This window comes from Coptis chinensis, chromosome 9 (assembly GCF_015680905.1).
Source record: "Coptis chinensis isolate HL-2020 chromosome 9, ASM1568090v1, whole genome shotgun sequence".
Taxonomy (NCBI): Eukaryota; Viridiplantae; Streptophyta; class Magnoliopsida; order Ranunculales; family Ranunculaceae; genus Coptis; species Coptis chinensis.
This window is the reverse complement of record NC_141464.1, coordinates 1049633-1070160: the sequence shown is the minus strand read 5'-3', so window position 1 is coordinate 1070160 and position 20528 is coordinate 1049633. Positions and strand designations below refer to the sequence as shown.

General features: G+C 38.8%; 1 protein-coding gene across 1 annotated transcript in view; it reads left to right on the top strand.

Moving 5' to 3' along the window:
• LOC147474336 (uncharacterized) overlaps positions 1-20528 on the top strand; it is a 76193-nt gene that overhangs the window by 15370 nt on the left and 40295 nt on the right. Inside the window, exon 2 of the mRNA XM_086583534.1 lies at positions 17029-17482. Coding sequence (XP_086439660.1) covers positions 17029-17482 — 454 coding nt within the window. The remainder of the gene's footprint in view (positions 1-17028; positions 17483-20528) is intronic.

Genomic DNA, 20528 nt, shown 5'->3' with positions numbered 1-20528 from the left:
CCAAGTCATTATTCACAACGAGGCGAACCACCCGATTGGTGGGTCTCATGACTTCAACCCTTTTCCAATCTGTGAATTGTGCACGAATACAGGTAAACAACTACGCATGATGCGGCTTACCAAAACAGGCATAAGAAGATACTTATGCCTCATGCTTTGGGCTGTCTTAAGACTAGCGACTAAAACCCGGGGGATGTCAAATCGGCGACGTCCCTCAACTAAAGCGAGGAAAATGTCACCTGCAGTACTGTTTGCAGAAATGAACTGCCATTCCCCCAAAATATTTATCAGGATGAATAACATGGTGGTGCCTACGTTTAGGGAAAGGCTACCAAGGGCAATGCTATATCGCCCCTGGTCCATTACTCGAAATACCCCTCCCCCATAATACTCATGGAAATATGTATAATCATAAAGGTATGCATTATCGGTCATATATGCCCATGTGTGAACAGGATCAGGTATTGGTAATCCTGAAACTAAAGCGACCACATTTTTATTGAATTTATGTGTCGTGTCATCGACTACGACGGAGAATAATTGTTCTCCACCCTGATTACAATAGAATTTAACGTGGTCGTAGAAATAAGCAGTAAGCTGTGGTGAATATGAATCGTCATCACTTACTAGTAGATGACGACATCCTAACTGCAGGATCCTGTGTCGGAACCAATGTCCATAGGTCTCGGTGCCAAACACATCTTCGAAGGACTGTTCAGGTATGACTATAGGAGATGTCATCACAACAACTCTTTGAATAGTTCCAAAAAATCCTGGAATGACCGTCAGAAAATTGGAATTTCCCGTTCCGCGAAGGCGGTAGCGGTCGGCGCTTCGTGGGTTTTAAATTTACAGTGTTTTGGAGTGCGGGTCGCTTTCAAGGAGGGCGGTCGTCGCCTCGACTAAACTTTGGGAAAGTAATGCGAGCAGCGCCGCGTGGAGTGGTGAAACAGGAGTTTAGAGGAAAAAGAAGGAAAAGCTTGGAGTGAAAGGTGCGGGATGATGGTGGAGTGTAGTGTGGTTTGTTAGTGTAGAATGAAAGGAGTTTAAATAGGTTCTGAGCTTCCAAAATGAATCGGCAAGTTCCCAAATTGTTTTAAGGCAATTTCCGAAAATAGAAAAATTCCAAACCCGAAAACGGAAACAAACCATCTTCTTGATTTTCTAAAAATCCTGGTATCTTTTATACTGGATTTAGAATAGTAACTTCTAAACTCTCCTAGATTTCATGCTACCACCACACAAATCATAGATATGCCAATATCGGCCAAATTCTCAACATTTCCTCCAAGACAACTTTACAGCAGATGATCATATAACGACTTATGCTCGGTATAAATATTACCACCCCCAAACAAGTCAAGAAGGTGGGATTAATGATAAAAACAAGCAGTACTCGAAAATAACCAATTATATTAAAAATAAAATTTAAATCCAAACAACATAAAATAAACACATTACTATTTAAATTTAACTACTGAATTAAAATCCAACTAATAAAACAAAATTATGAAATAACAGCGAATAGAACTGATGGTGAACACCTAGTTATGTGATGATGATGGACCCTGAGATGGAGAATGGCTTGAACCATCTGTCCTTCGGCGACGACGCTCATGCCTGTCGGACTCGGCTGAAACAGAGTCCTCCACGGGTGGCATGCGTCGTAGCATCTCTATTCGAACAAGCGTTGTGCTTCCATCTCAGTCCCTGAGTACTGCATACTGGGCTTGTTGATGCTGGTGGATAGTCTCCATGTTAGACAAGATATCGTCCTGAACCCCTTCGAGCATTTCAAATCTCGTCTAAAGGTTCGCTTGCTTCTTTTGAATGACAATCTGTCTATCTCGGATATTTTCACAAATACCATAAACGCACCACAAGGCAGTTTGCAACACTTGCATGCGTTCTAAATTAGAACTACATTTATCTAATGCATCTTCATCCAGACATGTCATATCCTCCCTTTCATCCTCCGACTCAACCATTTTTTCTTCAGACAACAGCCAAGTCTCTTGGATGCAATCCGTATAGATACTTGCATTAGAATGCAATTTGATCTTAATAGGAGCAGATCTTGCGACAGCTCTAAAAGAGAGCATGATCTTAGTGATCAATACGGGAAGAGGCGCCAAGCTCTTCCCCACTCCTCGAATCACATTAAACATTAAATCGAGGATGCAGAAATTATACTTATTTGTTTGCAAAATCCAGAGAACGTCTCGCGGACATTGCGGGGCGATATCATCGACTTTGTCTTTCCCGAGGGCGTTCCTACCAATCCACCGAGCTCTGACTAGTTGATTGGTTCTCGGGGTGATCGGCGGGGCGAATGAGATGTCGGATTGTATTCACCCTCCACGACGGTATCTTTCATCAAAGCGGGAACTCCGGTATCTTTCGATTCCCGAATTGTCGATACCGGTTGCTTTCAAAGCGTAATTCCCTAACAGTTCGACCAACAACCGCCTCGTTACTTCCTCCTCGTTCTGCTACCTTTATGAAAATCCTATCCCCTTCAATTCGCTTCTTCTAAAACTGTTCTACCAAATCATAGTGATAGAACTCCTCGATCGAAAGTACCACAATCCGTTCCAATGCCTCCTAATCATCTCCGGCGTCAGAAAATGGCGGCGAAAGCCGTTGAAACAAACGCGTGCTCTGGAAAAATTCTTCGTCGTAGCGCCATTGAAGTTTTTGAGACAACTAATGGTTTTGTAGACTGTGGGGGAGGCGAGTTTGAAGAAAAACTACTAAAAACAACGATGGTGGCGGTGGTGATGGTTTAGAGAAGATTTTAGGTGGATTTGATTTTCTTGGTGTAGGTGTAGTTAGTTGTTCTTCTCTCTTTCTATTTTTTTTTTTTTTTTTTTTTTGGTTTTCAAGGTTTGATTTAAACTTGGTAACTGGCGGGATTGAAAAGGGAAAGAACTGTGCGTTTTTGGGAAGGAAGGAGACGCACAGGCGTGCGTGCGGTTTAGGCCCAAGCCCAATTTGAATTCCGAAATTTTCCGATTTTTTGCGCAATTTCAAATTCAATTTGCAGCTTCGTTACTGGCCCGATTTTGGCGAATGAGTTATGGAAATGATCAGTAGAGAATTTCCAATCCAATGATCCATAAAACACTCAATTCCAACCATGGGTGATGTAAAAGAGGGTGGAAAAACGCCTCGAAGTGCGTGTGTGACGTAAGTTATGCGAACGAAGGAATTCTAAGTTTAGATTATGTCAACCCAATTGAACTACAAGTAATGGGCCTAAACAACACAAATGGAAAGTTCGAGCAATCCAGATGGAAAGACCGATTGCCCACCCCCAAACAAAATTTTTAAACACAAAATTTGTTCTAACGCGGGTCGTTTAAAGTCAGATTCCCGAGACTTGTTGGATTGCCATTCCTATGATTAAGAATATTTTATATATATATTTATTAGTTTATTATAAGAAAAACGAAAACAATAAATACATAATTCACCCCAAAGAGGAACATGACTCAAAAACCGAGAAAACATGCAAAAGTGGAAAACGTGAATTATGTTAACCGTGGACTTAGGATCCGGTACTTACAGGCACACACTCCATAGGGAGGGCCCGATTACCTGAATGGTGCACTTACCACTATATGGAAGTGAAAGGAAGTACACCAATGACAAAGGTCAATCCTCATAGACAGGGTCCTGTAAAAGAACTTCCTCTACATCAGGGGACAGAAGTTCGTGAAAATGTTTTAACTGTTGACCATTAACTTGAAAGGTACTGTTGTCATTTGGATTTACCAAGGTGATTGCCCCGTAAAGGGTGACTTCATAACTTAAAAGGGCGGACCAACGGGTTTTAGTTTCCACGGAAAATATGTGTAGGCGGGAGTTGTAAAGCAAGACCTTTTGACCGACCACAAACTCTTTGCGCAAGATTTTCTTATCATGAACACGTTTCATGTTAGCTTTATAATCCTTCACGAGATCGTAAGAATCACTACGGATTTCTTCAAGCTCATTCAATTGCAATTTGCGTTTGACACCTGCTTCATCAATATTGAAGTTAAGGCTTTTTATAGCCCACAGAGCACGATGCTCTAATTCAACGGGCAAATGACATGGTTTCCCAAATACAAGTCTAAAGGGAGACATACCTATAGGAGTTTTGAAACCAGTTCTATACGCCCATAAGGCATCCGATAGACGCTTTGACCAGTCTTTCCTATCAGGGTTTACAGTTGTTTCTAAAATCTTTTTGATTTCCCTATTATAAACTTCTACTTGTCCGCTAGTTTGTGGATGATAAGGAGTTGCTACTTTGTGTGTAACTCCATACTTCTTTACTAGGGATGCAACAACTCTGTTGCAAAAATGTGTTCCACCATCACTAATGATGGCTTTAGGAATGCCAAACCGACAGAAAATATATTCTTTAATAAAAAATACAACGGTCTTATGGTCATTGCTAAGGCAAGCTAGGGCCTCTATCCATTTAGACACGTAGTCCACGGCAACTAGAATATAAATGAAACCGTGGGAAACCGGGAAAGGACCCATGAAATCAATGCCCCAAACGTCAAAAATTTCTACTATTAAGATTAGATTTAATGGCATCATATTACGCCTCGTGATTCACCCAAGTTGTTGGCAACGAATACACGTCTTGCAATGCACTTGGGCATCTTTAAAAATGGTAGGCCAATAAAATCCACATTGAAGAACTTTAGCGGCTGTTTTCATCCCACTAAAATGCCCACCACACTCTTTGTCATCACAGAACGATAGAACTTCATTATATTCCCACTGGGGAATACAACAATGAATAATCTGATCTGCACAGTACTTAAAAAGATAGGGCTCATCCCAGCAGTATAACTTAACTCTGGCCAAGAACTTCTTATGTTCATTTCTTGTCCAATTATAAGGCATAACATCAGCCGCTAAATAATTTACAATGTCAGCATACCATGGTGCTTTGAAAAAATAGCATCTGATGCTCATCGGGGAAAAGAGTCCGGTATGGACTCAGAATCACTCTGATCGTCGTTTGTGAGTCTAGATAAGTGGTCGGCAACTACGTTTTCGACCCCTCTTTTGTCCTTTATTTCTAATGTGAACTCTTGCAGGAGAAGGATCCATCGGATTAATCTCTGCTTAGTATCCTTCTTTGCAAGAAGGTACTTAAGTGTTGCATGGTCCGTGTAAACTAACGTTTTAGAACCAACCAAATAAGGACGAAACTTATCTAATGCATAAATGACACTAAGAATTTTTTTTGTAGTTGAATAATTCCGTTGAGCATCGTTTAAGGTTTTACTAACATAATAAATAACAAAGGGACTTATTATCTAGTTTTGTCCCAAGATCGCACCAACCTGCATAGTCACTAGCATCACACATGAGTTCGAAGGTTTAGACCAATCGGAGGGCTGTATAATGGGTGCGATGGTTAGGCAGCTTTTAAAGTTTCAAAAGCTTGCGTCACAGTTAAAATTAAAATCAAAGATTGCATCTTTCAAAAGCAGATTAGTTAAAGGCCTAGCTATTTTCGAGAAGTCTTTAATAAACCGCCTATAAAAACCTGCATGGCCTAGAAAGGCTCTAATATCACGGACAGTCCGTGGTTTAGGTAAATTAAGCTATCTTATCTAGTTTGGCTTTATCCACTTCGATGCCATCACTAGATACGATGTGACCTAGTACTATGCCCTTTTTCACCATGAAATGATACTTTTCCCAGTTTAAAACGAGGCTCTTTTCTTCACATCGTGTCAAAACCTTAGACAGGTTAGACAAACAGTCTATAAAGGAGTCTCCATAGATAGAAAAATTATCTATGAAAACTTCCATAAAGCGCTCTACCATGTCACTAAATATATGAAGCATACACCGCTGGAAGGTACCAGGAGCATTACAAAGGCCAAAAGGCATTCGTTTATAGGCATACGTTCCAAAGGAACATGTGAAGGTAGTCTTTTCTTGGTCATCAATATCAATAATAATCTGAAAATAGCCTGAGTAGCCATCCAGAAAACAATAAAAAGCATAACCAGCTAGGCGTTCGAGCATTTGATCTATAAAAGGTAAAGGAAAGTGATCCTTTCATGTCATAGCATTTAAACGTCTATAATCAATACAGATCCTCCATTTCATAGGACCTTGTGTGACAACATAGTCACCCTTTCCGTTACATACCATGGTAACTCCCGATTTCTTAGGAACTACATGAATGGGGCTTACCCATTCGCTATCAGAGATTGGGTATATGATACCCGCATCGAGTAATCGTAAAACTTCTTCCCTAACCACCTCTTTCATGGCAGGGTTCAAGCGATGCTGAGGCTCGCGAGAAGTCTTCGCGTTATCCTCCAAATGGATACGATGAGTGCAAACATTAGGGTCAATTCCCTTAATGTCGGCTAGGGACCAACCAATCGCCGACCGATGTTCCCTAATCACCCGGATTAAATGTGTCTCTTCATTCTTAGATAACAGAGAAGATATAATTACCGGATGACTACCATCCGGATCAAGTTGAATATATTTTAACTCCGGGGGAAGAGGTTTAAGCACTGGGGTGGAAGGAAAATCCATAGATGTTTTGTTGGGGTCCTCATTTTGCATAATGAATACTTTCTTAGGTAGCAAGTCTTCATACTCAATATGTGGAGCAACCGAAGGGTCTACAATTGGTGTGGACTTAAGGATGGTGTTGACTTCCTCTAAATAGGAGTCATTTACAAAATCTGAAGTTCCAAAAGAAAGGAATTTGTACATATTGTTTTCGAAACGTGTTGTTAAAATAATCTTGAGCTAAGCTCTCGATCATGCTAACTTCCCCATCTATGTAGGCGAATCGGTAACTATTTCATCATTTTAAAACATTTACCTCAACCGTAAGATGGCCAAAAGATAAGGACATCTTACCATCGCGGCAATTTATAAGTGCGTTGGCAGTTGCTAAGAAGGGGCGCCTAAGATGATCGGTACAGAGTCGTTAGTGACTTCTGTGTCGAGGATAACAAAATCAGCAAGATAGTAGAAATCCTGAACCTTAACAAGCACGTTTTCCACTACACCCTTAACAATTGCAACGTTATTTTTGTAGGTTGCATTTCCTGTAGACCTATTTGTTTATACAAATAGTATGGGAGTAAGTTAACACTTTCGCCCCGTGTGTCTAATGCTAGTAATTAGTCGTCGTGTGGGAATCTCCTAAGGTGCATTGTACAGTAGGACGACCAGGGTCCTTGTACTTAACAATTCCATTATCTTCGGATAAGGTTGGGAATTGTTTAGTTAGAAAGGCGTCTTTAGGTATGTTGGTCTTACGCCTAGTAGTGCACAACTCTTTAAGAAACTTAGCGTGATTAGGTAGCTTTTTAATAGCTTCGAGAAAAGGAAGGTTTATCGTTAGATTTTTGAAAACGTTCCTAATCTCTTCAAAGTTGGTATCCCTGGTTCGCATGGCTAATTTTTGAGGGAACGGTGGTTTCGCTCTATATTTAGCGTATGGCTCGACTTGATGTGTAACCTTGGCTTTCTGTTTCTTAGGTTGTGGTTTAACTGGTACATCTACATTGGTAGGATCTTCAGTTTCCATTTCGGTATCTAGTTCGATATCCGGTGTAGGGAGTACTGATGGGATAACTATAGGCATAGTTACTTTGTTATCAACCACTCTTCCAGAACGGAGAGTGGTGATGGCATTTAGGTCACCTACTATTGTCGTTTCCGTACTAGTATTACCGTTTACCTCAAAGGCTGTGTTAGTTGTTTTAGGGTTTGGTATCGCTTGTCCTAGAAACACGCCTTTTGGTTGGGCTTTCTCATGGGCTAACTGTTGTATGCCTTGATTTATGGATTGTAAGATCTGTTGGTTTGATTGAGTCATTGATTGGAAAAATTGTTGGGTAACTTGTATAAAGGCGTCTATACGATCCGGATGTGATGGTGTAGTAGTCACAGGTGGTGCGACTGGAACTATCTCACGTTGATTATTTATGGGTGGGTTGTGATAGTTACTATTGTTAACCGGAACGATACCTCTATTGGTATTATAACTATTATAATTACCCTGACCTTGTGCTAAACCTTGTCGTGGTTGCGCTTGGTTGTTATAATTATTATAATTTCCTTGACTTAGTCCTTGTCCTTGCCTAGGTGGAGCTTGATTATAGTTGTTCGCTTGCCTAACATTTTGGTTATTAGACCCTGGAGGTGAAGCTTGTTGATTGTTTCGCCAACTAAAGTTGGGATGTTGTCTCCATGGGGCATTAAGAATAGGATATTTATTAATGGAGTAGACATTATCTTGCTCTAATTGTTGTTGTTCATAGGCGAGAGGACAATAGAGTCGAGGTGCTTTCGGGACTTAAACAGGACATTACATGGGTTGGAGTTAACATTCATGATGGGGATAGGCTTTTGTTGCACAGAAATAGCCTCAACCTTTTTAGTTAGAGATTCGATTAAATTTTTAAGTTCTAGATCGGGTTTCATCTCAAACATACCGACGGCCTTAACTGTTGAAGAAGAACTAGCAGAGTGGGGGATATCATCACTGCCCCCAATTGTTATTACGTTTAGTTTGATCTTCTAAAAATTTGTAAGCCTCCGAGGCTCCTTTACTTAGGAAACTAACCCCATTCATTATGTCAAGGACTTCTTTATGGTGATGTTGAAGTCCTTTGAAAAAGGCACGAACTAACATGTCTTTTGCTAGGTTATGGTGTGGACACTCAATAAGCAGATCGATGAAACGATTCCAAGCCTCAGAAAATGATTCATGAGGATTTTGTCGGAAAAAATGAATCTTGGAAAGCATCTCATCCATCTTTAGGGGTGGGTAAAAATGTTCCATAAACAGCTGAACAAGTTTAGCCCACGAGTCCACAGAGTTAGGCGCTTGGGCAGTTAACCAAGACGCTGCCTTATCGGCTAAGGTGAAGGGAAATACCCTCAATTTAATCTGTTCCGTACCAACCGTAGGATGATGGAATGTTGTAAGGACTTGTTCAATCCTACGCAAGTGTTGATAAGGTTTTTCGTGGTCTAAACCATGGAAAACGGGTAACAGATTAAATATGTTTGGGGGAATTCGAAAATCCCCCACTGGGTCTGCTAGAACGATGCAAGATTTAGGGCTATCGCTCAAGGCTTTGTAAAAGTCGGAGAGAGGAGTCTCTCTTTCTTCAGCCATTATGTCAGGTGTGGTTGGTGGGATAGTAGTTAGAGGTGTAGTGATTGGTATACTCGATAGATTTGTTTGTTGACGTTGACGGTTAATTACGTTCGGTGTTTTTCTCCGACCAGACCTTAATCTCATGCAAGTCTAAGTCTAAACACGAAAACAATCCAAACAATCTTGATATATTAGTATGAACCTCTAACTGGAGATGCGAGGTATGGAAGAAAGGAATACCTGATAGCGTCCTTGCTTCGCTTATGAATAACATCTTGTTTACGCGTGTTCAGTGTAAATAACAAGTTAGAATACTGAAAAAACTTAAAAATTGAAGTTTGAAATAAACCTGTAGAAATCCGGGAAATTTGGCTTAGGGCGCGGTCACGCTCCGTATGGGGGCGGGTCGCGCTCGTGTTCTAGTAACTTAGGGTGGTCGCTTCGGTATGAGGGCGAATCGCTTTGTGTTCCAGCTATAGAGCGCGGTCGCGCTCCTTATAAGCCTTGATTCGCTTCCGTGTAATTTTGTCGAGGAATTTTTCGACGCTGAAACGGATAACCACAGTATGAATCAACTAAGGGTGGGTGGGTTTAATGGGACTTAAAAATGACTAATTCTACTATGAAAACAATGCTAAAGTGCAACTAAGATGGCAGCGGCGCCATTTGATAAAAGTAAAATTGATAGTTTACCTACGAAATGAACGATGAACTCAAAACGTAAGAAAAACTAAAACTATTTATGATCTTAATTTTATCAAAGTTTCTACTCTCAATTCTATCGAAATAGAGTGGAGTAACAAATTCGTTCCACTCCTAGTGCTCTAGCATGGAATGTTTTCTAATCTAATTAATCAGTCTTAAGTCTAATGAGAGCTTTACGAAGGGTGTTATACTACGATACCTATATGAAATTGATTATGTTGAATTTAACTACGAATGTTATGGAAATATGATTGTTTTTTAATCTAGATAAAGGATTAGAGGGGAATTGAATCCACCTCGAATCTAACTTAATAACCTAGCATAGATTCTTGTATCTCGATTCTTACATTCTTACGGCAAGAAATTCGAGTTCTAATCCCTAGTGTTCATGGCATTTCTACCGAGTACTAACTAGCATGTGAGGTCGTCCACCCATTCTCATGGCGAATCACGACCTTCTAGAGTGGAATAGATTCTACAATGCTTCTACACTATACCACTAAGTTTTCATCAAAGCTTCATCAACCCCTCTAATGGAGGTTTTAGCCTTGAGTCATCAAACCATCATTTCCCATTGAATTATAACTACACATCATATTAAAATTCTAACTTAACTAAATTAACTAACAATGTTGCAATCTACTTAAACTATGGAATGATAATCAACAGGAATTAAAACTAGATCTATAATTTGAGATGACAAAAATCGAAATTGACACAATAACTATTTTATTTATCTAATTAATCAAGAACAATGATTCAAAGACTTAATCTAAAACAAGAATTGAAACTGGAACTAAAACTTAATTAATCTACTGAAAACTAGATCTAGAATTCTATATAGTTTTAGGTCTAACTAGCTACCATTAACAAAGAGCTAAGCTTTTGTTTTTATACTTCCAGATCCAAAAATCGTGCATGGGCTTGGAGCCATGTTTTGGGCCAGAGAATCAGGCCCAAAACCCAATTCTCTCAGTCCAAAAAGGCCTCTTCAGCTGCAGTTGGCTTCGACAGACTTTTCGTCCACTTCTGCTCCTCTGATTGGATCAAGGCTTAGACCATTAGAAAGCACTTTTCGAGCCGGTCGTTTTGACATAAGGTAGGCCCAATTCCGAGGTCTGAGTCTAAAGATCTGACGCCTTCGAAGTTCTCACGACTTGAGTCTTTGTTTACGCCCGTCGACTTTTCAGCTTTTGACCGGGCTTTAGAAAGGCTTTGTCTTCTTGAATCTTGACCTTTAATGACGGAACTCCTTAATAACCGACCTTAGCTCCTTTATCTCACTAAAGTGGCACATTTCTGCACATAATGGACTTTGAAACCTGAAATGCATAAAAACACGTAATCAGTGTTAACTCTTAATTATTACTCACATAATTGGTCTAAAAATATGACTGTTACAGGGTTAAAACTACAGTTTTGGGCTCTTATCAACTAGCTATATCAACGATCTGTCCTAACCTATTCCCTTGATGTTGTCTGCACTTTGCCGCTGCAGACTCTAGCAATGTGGAATTTTTATCACGATGAGACTTCTCAAGAGGTCACCATCTCGAAACTATGATCAATGAATACGCTTAAGTGCATAATTCTTACCAACACGCAGCGGCGCAGCCAATAGTGATATTACATATAATATAATTAGATGTATTTAGATCTAGGGCCAGGGGGGCGGATGCAAGATTCTCCACAATGGGGGCTATTAGCCTTAATTGCCACTACTATTTGGTTTTTGAAAGGGACGGAGGGTATAATTCATGAATGGTGACCAATATATATACCCCCTATATATATATATATATATTGTTAGAATAAGTCAGTATTAGGATATGTCCAATATGGATAGTCCCATGTTTCTATAAGTGTGGACATCCATATCTAGCAGTTTATATTATTATGTTTTTGTTTTAGTATAAGTATAAGTATGTAACTCTGGGTAGAGATCAATCTTTCAACCTAAGAACTCTTTAACCCTAATAAATCTCTAGTCTTCTTTGGTCTTCTTCTTGGTGTCTTTAATATATCAATATCACAACTCTCCTAGCATCACCAGTAACACAGAATTTAACATGGTATCGGAGCGAGGTTCAGTGGTATGCTAGGAGAGGAAACCCTCACTATGAAAAAATCAAAATCAGTTTGTTTTAATTTTCAGTATTGTATTTAAGTCAAGTTTCAAGAAGAAGAAAGATTTCTCAGAAGAAGAATTTCTCACAAGAAGTTCTTATATCTTAATTCAAGTTTCAATTTTTTCTCTGGCGGATTTACTGTTCACCAGACTGTTCATGGGCACTATTCACCGACACTGTTCATGGCACTATTCACCCCACTGTTCATGGTTACTATTCACCGAACTGTTCGTGGGTACTGTTCATTGACACTGTTCACGAAACTGTTCATCGTCATGTTAAAATAAGTTTTCAAGATTCCGCTAGTGTTTAAAGTTTGTTTGAAGAATGATAGGAGAGAGATATGAAGAGATTCAGTATTGGTTTCTTAGTATTGTTTCGCTTCCACAATCTACGTCTTCTGCAATCTCTCTGTCTTAGTATTGATAAGAGGGGCACAACCTCTCTGTATCCCGGAGTCTTTGAAGTTAGTATTGGATAGGCGTGCACGCGCTCAGTCCGCACACCAAAAGTTGTTTTCAGTATTGTTCGTTTTGTATTTAGAGAAGAGAGCGCGGGGTGCACTCCAGAATTGCCTGAGATAGGCACGGGGTGCGCTCTTGCTTGACTCGACTTCCAGGCGGTTAGGCGGGGGGCTCAATATGCCTTGACGATAAGCGCCAGCTCAAGCTTCCACTCATCAGTTTTTGAGATTTTTGAAGTATCAAGCCTTTGGAAGGTAGTTTGCACTCTCATCCAGGATTAGAGGGGTAGTATTGTTTGTATGCCGTTATGGATGTTTGGGTTTCTAGCTTCTACGCAATTGGTATTGATGTCGTCTTCTCTCTCAGTTTCTAGAACATGATCAAGTTGTTTGTTTGAAGTATTATAGGGGCACATGACCTCTATCTCACGAGGAATTATTCTTTCCATTTTCCACTGTTCCAGAAGTTTGCAGTCATAAAAAGGCACGACCCACCCTCCACCCTCTATAGTTAGTATTGTTTGATGCATGTTCTGTTAGAATTGTTTTTGTGTATTGGAGTATGAAGTATTGTTTTTTGAAGTGGGCATTGGTTGGTTGTATAAGTTGGTATTTAGTTTTCTTAGTTTCAAGTTCAAGTCGGAATAAACAAGTCTTTGTATGTTTCAACTGCCTTGTATATTCCAACTTGAGAGGGGGAATAAGGATATATGAAGACATTTAGTACTATATGAGGGAAGGAGAATATGGAGACGTATGAGGGAGAGTATTAATGTCTCCATATTCTAGAATGCCTTGACGAACTCTTCATGACAAGGCAATCCACTATTCAGTCTTAAGTATGACATCCCCACTCTGCAGTCTTCAGTATTCAGGTAGCAGTCAAGCCTAAACTGCAAATATGTTTTGTGTAGCGATCAAGCCTAAAACTGCCGGATATGTTTCAGTGCTAGCATCAAGCCTCAAACTGCATTATGTTTTGGTAGCGATCATGCCTAAACTGCACCAAGATTCAGTATTCAGGAGTACCCATAATAGTATGTTGTTGACTTCAACAGTGATATTGATAGTAGCAGCCAAGAAGCGCACATCAAATCAGTGTTATCGTTTGCAATTTAGATTATGAAAGCCATAGCAACGAATGAAGTGAGTAGCAGCCAAGTAGCGCACCATCAAACTGGTGTTATGGTTTCAGTTTGTGACTGTGGTACACCTTTAGTATTCAGGTTAGGCCATTGCCTGCACCGACAGTTTCACCTCCAGAACATCTCAACAGTTGTTCGAGTTCTTCAACTAAAGACAGTTTCTATTCGAAAGGGGGAGCAATATTCTTATTGTTTGTTTTTTGTAATCCAATCTGTAATTTGCATAGTTTGCGTAATTACAGCTTGAGGGGGAGTGTTAGAATATATCAGTATTAGAATAAGTCAGTATTAGAATATGTCCAATATGGATAGTCCCATGTTTCTATAAGTGTGGACATCCATATCTAGCAGTTTCTATTATTATGTTTTAGTTTTAGTATAAGTATGTAACTCTTGGTAGAGCTCAGTCTCTCAACCTAAGAACTCTTTAACCCTAATAAATCTCTAGTCTTCTTTGGTCTTTTTCTTGGTGTCTTTAATATATCAATATCACAACTCTCCTAGCATCACCACTAACACAGATTTGTTGACTTCAACAGTGATATTGATAGTAGCAGCCAAGAAGCTCACATCAAATCAGTGTTATCATTTGCAATTTAGATTATGAAAGCCATAGCAACGAATGAAGTGAGTAGCAGCCAAGTAGCGCGCCATCAAACTGGTGTTATGGTTTCAGTTTGTGAATGTGGTACACCTTTAGTATTCAGGTTAGGCCATTGCCTGCACCGACAGTTTCACCTCCAGAACATCTCAACAGTTGTACGAGTTCTTCAACTAAAGAAAGTTTCTATGCGAAAGGGGGAGCAATATTCTTATCGTTTGTTTTTTGTAATCCAATATGTAATTTGCATAGTTTGCATAATTACAGCTTGAGGGGGAGTGTTAGAATATATCAGTATTAGAATAAGTCAGTATTGGAATATGTCCAATATGGATAGTCCCATGTTTCTATAAGTGTGGACATCCATATCTAGCAGTTTCTATTATTATGTTTTAGTTTTAGTATAAGTATGTAACTCTGGGTAGAGCTCAGTCTCTCAACCTAAGAACTCTTTAACCCTAATAAATCTCTAGTCTTCTTTGGTCTTCTTCTTGGTGTCTTTAATATATCAATATCACAACTCTCCTAGCATCACCACTAACACAGAATTTATATGTGTGTGTGTGTGTGTGTGTGTGTGGCAAAGTTAGGGGGGCTATAGCCCCAGACAACCAACTCGATCATAGATCCACCCCTACAACATACCCCAGCGGCCCTAGCCATGCCTTGTTACTCTTTATCGGAAATAATCTATATCAATGTTTTTTACTTTTTTTTTTTTTTAACTTTTTCATGAAAAAAAGATATTAGAAAAATTAATAATAGTGAAGATAATTTGCCCGAAATGCCATGGTTATTGCATGATTCCAAGTACCATAGTTATCTCCGGAGAGTAGTAGATATACTAGAATTGTCGTAGGATTGTTATAATGATGAATGAAGAACGGATCATTGCTTTCTTGAGTTTCGGCGACACCAACTAAAACTTTATTATTCTAGCTCATTTGCCATGACTAAGAATTGAGGCAGTAATAGTGGAGGAAGATGCCTCTGGTCAGTTGTGCACTTGACTATAGTTCTATTTTAATACAGGTGAGGGTCTACCTAATCCTAGCTTATTTTTGGGAAAAAAAAAGAACTGAGGCAATAAAAAAAAATTGATAAACGAGATGAAAGATTAGAGGGGAACTAATACCATAAGAAAACTTAAAAAGAATGAGTTGGTGTTTTCCTCAACTTGAGGTTAGACTAAGGCTGGGTGCAATGGCTCTGCATTCCCTCAAAATCGGTGAGAGTTGCGGTGGTTTTCTCTCCCTATCCGTATTTAACTCTCTATATATTGAGAGTAGTATTGAGGAAGGGAGAGTGAATTTCACGCGAGTTGAAATGGTGTGGTTTGTAAAAACCCAAATGGCGGCGCCACTTGAAGTGGGGCGGAATGTAAAAAAATATTATTATTATTTTGTTTTCATTCTACACTAGTCGAAGTGGCGTTGAAAAAAATGTGGGTTTCAAACCGCGCCAGTTCAAGTGGCATAAGATTGTTCAGATCATTGATTCAACAAAACCTACTCTCTATCCGTATAATACTGTTTTTTGGAGGGATAGAGATAGAGAGTACAGAGCCATTGGACTCAGCCTAAAAGACGTACTGTATTTATAGAAAGGGGTTTACAACTTAAAAGATATACATGAATCACCTTACAAGATATACATCAAGAGTTCTTTAACTAATTAACTCAAGTGACAAGCTCAAGTGCATAATTCTTACCAACCCGCAGCCAATAGTGATATTATATATTAGGGATAACTAGACTTTTCCAACATACCCCAACGGCCTAGCCACACCCTGATATATATAAGAGTGACACTCTTATTGTGTCACTCTTATCTCACATTCTCCTGAACCGTCCAATCTCTTCTCAAGATCTAATGATCTAATTCATTTAAAAATCACGAAATTTCAAAATTTCAAAAACTAAAAAATGAAAAACACGAAATTTACAGACAAACTCTAATGCTCTTCTTCTTCTCCACTCCAGAAACTCTCCAATAAGATACCTTTCCAAACCAATAGTTATTAAATAAGGGGCGTGTTGAGCTACAAGTGTGTTAAGCTAAGACACCTCAAAATAGCTATTTCATTTTTCGTCCATTTCATTTCCAAACCAAGCTTCTAGAACTCTCTCTCTTCAATTATCAAGCAATTGTTTAATTAAGGTATGCTCATTTCGATTATCAAACACTTTCATTATTTAATTTGTTTAATTCATTTGATAATGTTTATTTTTTTTTATTCATTATATTCAAAACTATATTGTTTAATTCATTTTAGTCGTTCATGAAAACTTGGTATTCTGTGTTAGTAGAGGTGAAAGCGCGCGCGCGCTTTGTTTACCCTTCTAGCAGGCGCACATGCGCCCAGGGCTTTTGTTTGGGCTTTTATGCGAACAGTCTTTTGTTTCGTTTGTTTTTGGTAGGATTGGTTTGGTGAAATCACCGCTCGTTTGTTTTAGGTTTAGAACGCCAAAATCTAACGCACTTAGTATTACATTAGCTTCCTTGTCTATGTGAAATTTATGAAACACATTGCAGCTTGGAGGTCCTTTTATGGTAATTTTGAAACGGTGAATCTTTTGGCGAAGTCATGGTGACTACTCTAATTTTTCATGTTGTGTATCAATTTTTCTACTTTAGAAAATGTTAGTCAAGTTTAATTTTTATCTAAATGTTTATTGATTGTTTTTCTACGAAGGTATTATGGGGTGGGATAATCTCTGGAGTTGGTCTACAGACCATCATTCTTATTTTACTGCATCTCTTTGATTTGATTCAGTTTGAGTATTTCTTTTTTCAATTTTATTTGTTTTAATCAATTACAGGTAATGAGTTCGAGCTCAGTCACTTTGGATTATTCTTGTTTTTGTGGAGAGCGTGCACCCATTCAAGTTTCTTTCACAGACAAAAATCCAGGAAGGAAGTTTGTTGGATGCAAGAAATTTCCAAATGGGCATTGCGAGTTTTTCGTATGGGTTGACAAAAAGATGAATCCAGGGGAAAAATATAGGGAGTTGTATATGAGGCATGAAGCACTGAAGCATATGCATGAAGCTTTGAGTGATCCAAGGGTGAATTCAGGGCAAAAATATCAGGATTTGTGTATGAGACATGAAGCACTGAAGCAAAGGTATGAAGCTTTGAGTGATGTGAACGTGGAACTGAAGAATTTGAACAATTTATTAAGTGATTCCATGGATGCTGAGAAAAGGCGCAAGGTGGAGTTGCAGGAAAAATTTGATGAAATGGAGAAGAAGTATTTAGCTTGTAGGAAAGCATGTAAGAAACTGTTGATTTTTGTCATTATTGTCGTTTTATGGTTGTTTCTTAAACGAAATTAGTTGCTCATGTTTTCTATTGCTATGTAATCGTATTTTGGTGTAATTGCAATTGTAGTTTGCTCTGGATTTCGTATTTTTGTGTAATTGCAATTGGTGTAATGGTAGTACATATGCTCAAAGCTTGGTTATTGCTCATGTTAATCACAAACGTAGTACATATACTCAAAGCTTGGTTATTAGGGTCCTGATGCAGTGTGCATGTCAGACGAGAAGGAGTGATGCATGTCAGAAGAACCCAAACAAAAGCCCTGAGCACGTGCGCGCCTGTCAGAAGGGTAAACAAAGCGCATGCGCGCTTTCGCCTCTACTAACAAAGAACCTGCACTGCATCAGAGAGTTAGCGTGCGCATCCATACCTAAATACCTGAGACAGATAACCATGTTACTAAATGTTAAAAAAAAATGGACCACTTCAAGAAGCACAATACTAATATTCCATTGCTAATAATCATAAATTACGGTTATTTGAAAACAAGTGTCTCTGTAGATTTGCTCAATAGTACATGATACTAAGGCCAAAAGAAGTGTAAAAGAAAAAAGCATGCATTAAGTAATCAAGGGTTGGGAACATAGGCCCTGTTACAACATTAGATTTTTATTGAAGTGGCTCCTCAGTTCTCTCACTTATCTACTTAACATAGCATGAAACATCTGACGAACCGGTACTTCAACAAAATCAAAGTAGCTAATAGCAGTCCCATCCCCCATGATCAGTTGTTCAAGGTTCATTTAAGGCTGCCACCACTACACACTGCCACCACCACACACTACACACTGCCACGAAAAATGGGTGGTATGCTGATAAGCACCCAAAAGTGTATTATGAAACCCCATTGAGACATATAAATTTGGTTAATTATGTGTTTAATAATCATGAAATAAATATGTTTTCATACTTTTGTAGGTATTTGCAGTAAACATGGAAATATTGGTTAAACCTGCAATAAAGCACGAGGAACGGCGTAAATATGAATTCTCCCAAATCCACACAGAAGCATCAAACTTCCAAAGCTCCTACCTTTCGAACCAGGACTCCGAATGCGACAAGAGAGCTGCTCAGACAATCAGGGCGATGAACTCTACGCATAGGCGGGAAGTTGTAAAACTGCCCAAAATACCGGACCGCCACTAGACTGCACATGGACCCACTATGCGGGGCCACAAGATTGGATGAGTCATCAATCATGGAGCATGTCAAGACAAAAATAACAAATTATTGGTGCAAAGTTGACACCTTGCATGTAATAAATTAGATTAGGTGTTAATAGTGAAAAAAAGGCAAGGTGTCACTTTGTTTTAATGTGGTGGATAAAAATGAATTAATGTGGTTTGATGATTCACGTGGGAGGAAATGAGATTTCTCTCAAATGGAGAAGAAATTAGACAAGGGTGGGGGACACTCCATTTACTCCCTTGACTTATTTTCCTCACATGGCATTATTTTAGTTCCTTAGTGAAGAAAATCCTAAGTTAGTTTTTAGTTTTTATAAGAAAAGCTTGTAATAGTTTTAATGGAGGAAACACTTGTTTTCTTCTAGAAAATAAATAGAAGTGAGTTTGATTGTTTAGCTTTCTCCTCTCTCTCTCTCTTTTGTTTTTTTTAGTTTATAAATCCTTGTCCCAAGGATCATGAGCTAACTTCCCTTTTGGGGAGTTAATCCAACTCATGTGAGGGTAAATCAATTTTTGTTGGTTTGGTAGGTTGTTAGGAAGAACAACTAGCTCTACACCCTATCCCAAAATGATAGTTGGTGTAGTGTCTAGTTAGGAATCAAAGCAATGAGCTTAGAGATAAGTCATTGCTTAGTTCCACTTGCTAGCATGTGTGAGCTCTTAAGTGAGCCATACATGCTAGGGATCAAATCTTTTCTTCCATTAGGGGCTTGTCTATGAGTCTAGGAAGGATCAAATAACCTTTTTCAAATCAACAACTAATGATAGTTTCACATGAGGAGGATTAACTCTCCACCTTTTCTTTCAAATCTCTATTTTGGTATTAAGTGCATGTTTTCAAACTTTAATGTCTTTCTTAATGTTGTGTAGGAAGGAAAACCTAGCATTAATATTATAACCTTACTCCTTAGTTCCCTTTATTGTAACATCCAATTTGTAGTTGTTCTAAACTTTAGGTTAGTTCGAATCCTTATTCCAACTCTACGAAACGAAGATCGTGAGTAAGGAACTTTGAGTGCTTTTGCATCAATTTAGAGAGTTCAAACCTCTAAGTAGTAGTAAACAAGCATATATCAAATGGCGCCGCTGCTGTTCTAAAGCCATAGAACTTGTGCTACAGATCGGAAGTTGCATCAAGGGGGAACCCCCATTCTCTTCCTTCATTTCCTTTTCGCTTCGTTTTACTTTTTTTTCAAATTAGTATTTTTACCTCATGATAGACACTGTTAAGCTAAAAAATTTCGTTCCACTTCCAGGTACCAAAAGTTAGGACTGGGAAACATCACTGCAGGCGATTATAAGAGTGCTGTAAAAAGTTGAAATCATTCTGAATTAACCCGACACGCCGATGCGCTGTGTCTAGTCGTAGCGAGCAGTGTGACCAGCGTCCGCATGAAGTCCTTTTTCTTGTTTGTTGTTGCTCTCTGCTCAACCACCAAAGATCTCCCCGATCTACCTTGATCCATTTCCAGGCCTAAATATCTGGCCCTGTACCTGAAAAATTCGATAATCCTTTCGGATTAATCGCGTCGACGAATTGAAACGTTTGTTTCAGTTCAAGGGCAGAAAAGCGGGAAGCTACAGGTTCCAAATTTTCAGTATTTTTTTAATTTTTTTTTTTTTTTTATGTTTTTTCTGCATGGATGCCATGTATATAGTATTAGGAAAAATTTATGGATTATTATTTATGTTTTAGCCTAGAATTATGCATGAATCAAGTTCGTATACCGGTAAATATTTATATACGATTACACGGACATGAATTGCATATTAATGTATATTTACATATTAATGGTACTGTTTTGCATGGG